Genomic DNA, 8,758 nt, shown 5'->3' with positions numbered 1-8,758 from the left:
TAGAAAGTTGTCCATGCCTTCCAGATTTTCTAGTTTATTGGAATATAAATTTTCAGAGTAGGTTCTGTTAATCCTATGGATTTCAGAAGGGTCTGTGGCGATGTCTCCATCTCTGATCTCATTGTTTTGCTTCTTTTCATTTGGTAAAGGGGTTTTCAATTATATTTATCCTTTTGAAGAACCAACTCTTAATTACATCGATTCTGTATTGTTTTCTATTAAATTTCATTGTTTTCAGTTTCATCTTAATTGTTTCCTGTCTTCTACTTGTTTGGGGGTTCTTTTTCTAAGGCCTTGATACTTCTGAGGTTTATAAATGAATTTAGCAAAGTAGTAGGATACAAGATCAACACCCATAAATCAGTGTCTTTCCTATACTTTAACAGTGATTCATCTGAGGAAGAAATCAGGAAAACCATCTTATTCACAATAATTCAAACAACACATACTTAAACCTAACCAAGGAGGTAAGAGTTCTTGGATGAAAATTCTAGAACACTGAAGAAAGAAATTGAAGACTGCAGAAAATGGAACTACATCCCACATTCTTGGATAGGCAGAATTAATTTTGTCAAAATGGCCATATTACTGATTACTAATTATTCAATGCAGCCCCTATCAAGATACCAATGACATTCTTCACAGAATTAGAAAAAAAATTCTTAAATTCATTTGGAAGAATGAGACCCAGGATAGCCAAAGTAATACTAAGCAAGAGAAGTGAAGCAGGAGGCATTACAATATCTCATTTGAAATTATACTACAGAGCTGTGGTAATAAAAGCAGCAGGGTATTATTAACATCAAATAGCATCAACACTCCATCATATGGGTGTTGTCACCAACTTCCTTAAGACCCTCAAAGTACAGGAAATAAAATGAAGAATCAAGTGGGATGCCATCAAACTAAAAAGCTTCTTCATAGCAAAGGAAAGAGTGTGAAGAGAGCCTAAAGAATGGGAGAAAATCTTGGCCAGCTACCCTTCAATAGGGGATTAGTATCCAGAATATACAAAGAATTAAAAAACACCAAAACCCCAAATAACCCAATCAATAAATGAGCAATAGAAATAAACTTTTCAAAAGAAACACAAATGGCCAACAAATATATTTTAAAAAGTTCAACATTTTTAGCAATCAAGGAAATGCAAATCCAAACTACACTAAGATTTCATCCCACTCCAGTCAGAATGGCAATGATCAAGAATAAAAACAATGAATGCTGGTGTGATTGGGGTCATGGGGAAAGGTACACTTATACATTCTTGGTGAGACTGCAGAATAGTACAACCACTCTGGAAAGCAGTTCAGAGATTTCTCAACAAACAAACAAAAACAAAACCAAAAAAAAAAAACTAGGGATGAAATCAGCATATTTCCTAGCTATTACCCTCCTTGGTATTTCCCCAAAAGATCGAAAATTGGTGTAGTATATATAACAACACAGCCACATCAATGTTTATAGCAGCACAATTCACAATAGCTAAATTCAAAATAGCTAAATGGGAATCAACTTAGATGCCCATCAATAGATGAATGAATTAAGAAATTGTGATATATATATATATATATGAAATTATGGCATTTGTTTGTTTGTAAATGGATACAAATGAAGAATATTCATGCTAAATGAAATTAGCCAAACTTAAAAGTTGTGAGTTTTCTCATATGGAAGCTAGAGTAGAATAAAGGAAAGGGGGAGGGAAAGATAACAAAGAACCAAGTACAAATTAATATACATGACTTCCTTTTGCTTGTTTATCTGAAAATAAATAAAAATTAAAAGGAAATCTAGGGTAGAGGAAGGAGAGTGGGAGAAGGGAAGGAAGATGGGAATGAAAAGGTGGTTCATGAACTGAAATAAATTTCCATGCAGGTATGAGTTTGTTGGGATGAACACAGCTACATATAACTATAAATCTCTAATAAGAATAGTAAAGCCACACTAAATCAGTGAAAGACATCACAGGAAAAGGGAAGTTGGTAACCCATTTTAATCTTAAAGGCATAGAAATATTACATGTTTTAAACAAGGTAAAGAAAATTCCAGTTATAGTCTTGAGTCCCAGTTGAATGCTTGTTTCATTCTTTAACCATTGTACATACATTTGTTTCAGACACTTTAAAGAGGTCAAAGCATGTGTGGTGAATCTCATAAATGTTGGCAAGATACATTGGTCAGAAAAAAACTTCTCATCAAAGAGAATCATATTTTATCACCTTTCAATCCATAAATTATTTCACAAATGGGAGATCAGTATAGAGATTCTGATTATAGAAGTTCAAAATATTTAAAGGATATTGTAATTTCTATAATGATCTATACATTTAATTTAGATAGAGATTAAATATTTGAAATATTGGCTTAATTTCAGTCCAAATATACAGACTTGAACCAAGAAAAAGTAGACACAGGTAAAAAAATAATCGCAGGTATGAAATACATTTTTCTAAAAGTCCCTAGCTATTATCTTTTGTATACTTAGATCTTTGAAGTTAGTAAATGAATTAATATTCTTCTGAACATTATTATATATATTTTTTGGTGCTGGGGATTGAACTCAGGGTCACTCAACCACTGAGCCACATCCCAGCCCTATTTTATATTTTATTTAGAGACTGGGTCTCAGTGAGTTGCTTAGTGCCTCACTGTGGATGAGGTGCTTGATCCTCCTGTCTCAGCCTTCCCAGCAGCTGGGATTATAGGTGTGCCACTGCACCTGGCTCCTCTGAACATTATTAATTAATTATAAATCTAACAAAATATAAGAACAAATACACCAGGGCCACAGAACTTAGATCCTTTCTATAGACAACTTTTGTTGGTTGCTAAATTATTTCTGAATACAACATTAAAAGAGCTGTTATATGAAGGCAAGGATATCAACTATATCATATTTAGCATATTTTGTGAGCCATTACTGTGTTCTGACTATATAAGAAGTTATCCACATTCCTTTCTTATTTCAGAAATTATAAAATGGTAGAGGATAAAATATTTAATTTAAGCAAAGTATCTGAAATCTCTTCATTACAATGACAAAATATGAGATCTTATGGAAAGGTGTCATTAGATCATAGAAAACTTCAAAGTTTAAAGAGTCACATTTCCCCACAAAAGCTAAACATATCTTGATACATGGAAATCAGAAGATTCATTTTATGAAATTGTGCTACATGTAAATCTTACACATTTCTCAATTCACACCCATTTCATGATTTTATACATCTATCTCAAAAGCTTCACTAACTAGTTGCAAATTAGTCATTGTTTCAGTTAAGGTTGAGACAAATGTAGAATTTTTCATAAATGAATAAGAAATAAGTCTATTACCTTTAAACTCCTTAATTTTCCATTTCACTCTTTTTATAATAAAGTAGTAATAGACGCAGAAATAGATATAACAAAGACCCCTTATGAAAGACTGATATTTTACTGAACACAGAGTAAATAGTTTTAGGTGAGTCTTTATGATAATGCAATATAAAAAGACACTAAAATTATCTGAACCAAACATATTGAGTGACATCACAAAAATTTAATGTGCTAGGTCATTGTATATAATTAATGTACATTGGCTGGAGCTGTAGCTCATTGGTAGAGATCCTGCCTTGCACGTGTGAGGCACTGGGTTCGATCCTCAGCACCACATAAGTTAAAAAAAAATAATGTCCAAAATGTATACAAAAGTACTAATTCAGGTCTATTTTAGAAGATGTAATCATTAGTATTAAAAATACAAAACAACCAGTGCAACTTCTGTGGAGCTTTAGAAAAAATTAAATGTATTCAAGTTTGTTATAGTCCTTTGGTGTTATATTTCAAGCAAACACAAAAAAGTGATGTGTATTTCCTGGCAACCTACTGATTATAGACAGAAAAGCTAAGCAGAATGGTTCTAATATTGTTTGTATCCACAAAGTTTTAAAATCTATAAGAATTACTTTCCTCAGTAAAAATTAAAGATAATTAGAAAATATATTTCATTGTTTTATTTGCTCTAACATTTTTTATATGATTCCCAGTTCCTTTATTCATAGATTCTAATCAGCTTCTTCAGTGCATCCTTCATGTTCTTATTCCTTAAGGTATAAATGAGGGGGTTGAGACTTGGAGTGATAATGGTGTAAAATAGGGTGAGGAACTTACCCTGATCTTTGGAGGCACTGTTACCTGGTTGTAGGTACATGTAGATAATAGTTCCATAGAATATGGACACCACAGTGAGATGAGATCCACAGGTATTCATTGCTTTGCATTGTCCAGCTTTAGACTTCATTTTTAGCACAGTTTTGGCAATGTAACCATAGGATATAAGAATAAGGATGAGAGGTGTGAGGACAATGATAATGCCTAAACCAAAAACAGACATTTCAACTGCTGTGGTGTCTACACAAGCTATCTTGACCATAGCTGGCAACTCGCACAAGAAATGATCCAGAAGGTTCTTTCCACATCTAGGCAAATTCAGGGTGAGTGTACATAATACTACAGAATTGGCCAAACTAATACTCCAGACCATGACAATCATTTTGAGACATAGACGAGGGTTCATGATAATCAAATAATGCAAAGGCTTACAAATAGCTGTGAAACGGTCATAGGACATGACAGCCAGAAGAAGGCACTCAATGGAGCCCAACCACATGTAAACATAGAGTTGAATGACACAACCCACAAAGGTGATCGTCTTCTTGGGTCCCCATAAGTTGACCAGCATCTGAGGGACAATGGTGGTTGTGAAACACAGATCTAGAAAAGATAAATTCCTGAGGAAAAAGTACATTGGTGTGTGCAGGTGGGAATCCAGGAGAGATGCAAGAATGATGGCTGTGTTTCCCATCAGTGTGATAGAATAGAAGATGGTGACAACTCCTGACAGCATCATTTCTAGTCTGGGATGCTCAGAGAAGCCAAGCAGAATGAAGTCAAACGAAGAACTATAATTGCTTTGGCCCACCATAATTCTACAAAGTCTATATCCTAGGTGAGAAGAGGAAAAATGGAAGGGGAAAACAAAATATTTGTCAACACTCATTAATTAAATTTGATAAAATAAAGAATTAAATAAAAAGATTAGGGCAATAATTAAAAAATGGATAAAGGGTAAAATTACAACAAAGTATTTTGGAATTTGTTATGGGTTCTTTTACGGCAATTAGTTTGTTAGATGTCTTAAAATCTAGATGACCTTCATGAAACCACTCTTAACTCAGTCTTAATTTTCTCATGTGCATAATTTGGAAGTTTGGAAGAATTATTATTATTATTATTATTATTATTATTATTATTATTATTTTTGCAGTACTAGGTGGGAATTGAATTCAGGTCCTTGTGCTTGCTAGGCAAGTGATCTACCACTAAGCCACATCCCTAGCATGATATGGTCTTAAAATGAGGTGACCTATGATTCTCTATAAAACTTGTTAGTTTGATATATTAGAACATTTTTAGTTTTAGTTGGATAGAGAATTAACCTGTAAAATCTGAGTCTAATGTCAGCAGTAGGGAGGATGTTATTTTTGCATATTTCAACAAATAACATCTTTGATATCAATTTGTTATAGAAGAGATTTAGCATTTATCCTTGACCCTTTTATTTCCCTCATCTTCAATAAATTTCTTCACTAACTCTGGTAAATTTGAATGCAAAGATATGTTCCACACTACTACTCTAATCTAAACCACTGTTATCTCTCTTCTTGATTCTGGCTTTAGTTTTCACTTTTTGCATCCAGTCTTAAGCCTTTACATGATTACAGGATTAAATAAAATTGTGCCATGTGCTTAAAGCTTGTCATCTACTTTTCATTGCATTTAAAAAATATTCTAAATTTTTCTTGATAGCCTTGTTGTACCTGCATACTTTGGTCCTTCCTAGAACATCTCACAAATCATGTTACCCATTTTCACTACTAGCCTTCTCTCAATTTTTAATATGTCAGAGCTCATTCCCATCTAAAGTCCTGGGAACCTGTCATCTTTTCTGAGTAGCTTCTACCTGCTCTTTAGGCTGCCTCTTCAATGTTTCTTGTTTAAGGAGGGATTTCAGAACCCATAATTTCTTTGTTTGATATCTTATATCCATATAGCACCAAGTGTAAGAGCTTATACCTGCTGTGTGATCACAGGCAGAGTATATAGCACTGCTAGACTTTGTTTTCCCATCTATAAAAACTTGGATAGAAAGAGAATAACAATCTAAAATGTGTTGGAAGCAGTCAAACATCATTAGAGTACTATACTATCTGACTCGGGGGGATGAGTAATTTAGTGCTAATTTTGACAGACACCATTGGTATGTATAATCGTGACTAACTTCTAAATATAGTAGGTCATTAGTTAATTATATAAAGGCAAAAATGAAAAATCTTCTAAAATTAAAGCCAGTTTAATGCTATTATTGCTAAATTTTCATTATCACTGAAGGCTCCATATATTAATTCAGGAAGGAATAAAACTCCTTCTGCCTAACAAAATCTTACATGAAAATCTTTGAATAACTTTTCAATATTTTTATTATACTTATAAACAGATAAAAATCAGTTCTAGCTCCCAAATATTCAAGAATAAAATATTTCTTTTTCATCCGTTTTCTCTTTGTATTTCTGCCGGTCAAAATGTCTAAAATCACAAATCAAGAAATAGCTTTATGTTCTCCTATAAAGATTAGATTTATTCATTATTATAAGATAAAAGGGAAGATTTCTTTGCAGAGATTTACAATATTTTCAGACATCCTAAGGCAAATCTGAAGAATTAGTCCATACAAATTGAAGATCTTTTTCCTTCCCACAAATTGCTTTACCAACCCAGGTCACACTATTTTCTAAGAGTTATTAAAGATTAACAAATTACATTCCATGCTTTATATAATTAAGTCAAACTGAGTCCTGTTATATATACCTAAAAAGAAGAACAATGAAAGATTAACGTTACCCTGATCCAGAGAGAGTTCCCTTCATGTTATAATTCATGACCATAGTAGAGCCAACAATGTGAAAGCTTTCTCTGAAGCATCTGTGTGAATTCTGCTTTTCCTAAAGCCTATTCAGGTGGAAATTCTCAGCAGGACTCCTCCTTGAACATGTGACTTCAAATAAGGGGATGAAACTGTCATAAATTCTTACTGCTTATTTTGCCTTATGAACCTGCACATAGGTCTTGATTGTAGAGAAACATGAAAAGCAAGTAGACAATCCAGAATAATAATTGAACAACATTTTGTAACATCACCAAAAATTCAGATGATAAAAAATTATCTAAATGATGACTTCCTCCAGGTGACTTCCCTAAGGTGACATTGAAAAGGCCAGCTAAAGAAATGTTTGGAGAATTGCACCATATCCTCATATTTCACATATACAGTTTTAGGAGGTAAATAATATAAAGAAAAGTTAAAGGCAGGGAACTGAGAGCATTTTTCAGAAGCTTTTTCTAGGTAGCAAATATAATACAAATAACAATTGCTCTTAATGCACATACTATAACATTGCAAACATTAGCTCTGTAAAATATTTATAGCACACATACTGGCCTTGGAAATAAACTTGCTCTGAGCAGATATCATCCAGAAAAGTTACTTCTAGTAGTTATCTCTATTCAAGCTCCAAGCACTTTTGCTCTAAGATGTATGTTTAGGACCATAATATTTATATTTTTACTCAGTTGTCTTGGTTACCTGGAGGTGTGATACAAATACTTCAGTGCCTATGAGAGTTAGTTTTGTTCTTCTCTCAGAGGTCACTTATTCAAACACTGGATCCTGGAACATATATGTACTCTAAAGATTTGTATGAATTTAAATTGATATCAACAGTTTAATAAAATATATGAGCATAAATTGACTGACACATGATATATTCAAATGTGGACAACTTATCATTGAGCAATTTTAGGTATTTGCTGGTGATAATAATCAGTATATTCTGTATTTGAGATAGTTTATTGATTAGGTGGCTAATCTGTGGGGACAGAATTTCTGGGCTGAAATCTTTGATTACAATTATCAGCTCTGTGAAAGTGGGACAGGTATCTTGGATTTCTTACCTACAACAGGGAGATAGTAATAGCAATACTTTAAAGGTTTAGTGTAAGGACTACATTAAGATTAATATATGTAAAATATGACAATACTTGTTGACACATAGTAAGCATTCAAATGAATATTTTTTTTAGTTCAATGTATTCGTGGTGTTGTCTCAAACATTTGGTTTTATAATTTTTGGGGAAAGCTAGCACAAGTATTTGACAAAGCATCTGAAAATCACTTTATCCATTTTAACCAATCTTGGGTATATTATATGTATGGTGTATGGGTATATTTGTGTATGTATTCTCTAAATGTTAATCATGGTCATAAAAATCATTGGTATACTTTGTGTATCAAGATTCTAAATATCTAGATAATTTAAGCTTTTCACATGATCTCAGTTTCACTCAGTTTCTTCTTTCTCCTCAGTCAAGTTTTATACATGCAGCTGTTACTTTTATTTTTCAAAAAGTTTGCTTTAAAGTTGTAACTGAATTTTATAATTTAAGTACAACTGAGTAAATATTCATCTTTTTGCAAAATAAAAATGTATATAAATGGTCATGCATATGTTTCTATTTTAAGAATATTCCTGCACAGTGACTTTCCTAATCTCTTGCTTCTAATTCTGTGATTATTAATGAAGGTTTTGCTACTCTGGAGAATTACACAGGAATCATTTAAATTCTTGAGAATTTTTGGAAACATTCTCATTGTTATCCAGAA

General features: G+C 32.7%; 1 protein-coding gene across 1 annotated transcript; it reads right to left on the bottom strand.

Moving 5' to 3' along the window:
* Nucleotides 1-4,030: 4,030 nt before the first annotated feature.
* LOC143402151 (olfactory receptor 2W1-like) lies at nt 4,031-4,963 on the bottom strand. The gene has a single exon (XM_076859590.1). It carries the CDS (start codon nt 4,961-4,963, stop codon nt 4,031-4,033), a length of 933 nt encoding a protein of 310 aa, XP_076715705.1.
* Nucleotides 4,964-8,758: the final 3,795 nt, after the last annotated feature.

Source organism: Callospermophilus lateralis, chromosome 6, assembly GCF_048772815.1.
Source record: "Callospermophilus lateralis isolate mCalLat2 chromosome 6, mCalLat2.hap1, whole genome shotgun sequence".
In the NCBI taxonomy this organism is placed as follows: Eukaryota; Metazoa; Chordata; class Mammalia; order Rodentia; family Sciuridae; genus Callospermophilus; species Callospermophilus lateralis.
This window is presented reverse-complemented; position numbering and strand designations above follow the sequence as displayed.

Excerpts from the sequence above, each read along its gene's own strand:
- LOC143402151 (XM_076859590.1), bottom strand. The coding sequence starts at position 4,963 with ATGGTGGGCCAAAGCAATTATAGTTCTTCGTTTGACTTCATTCTGCTT.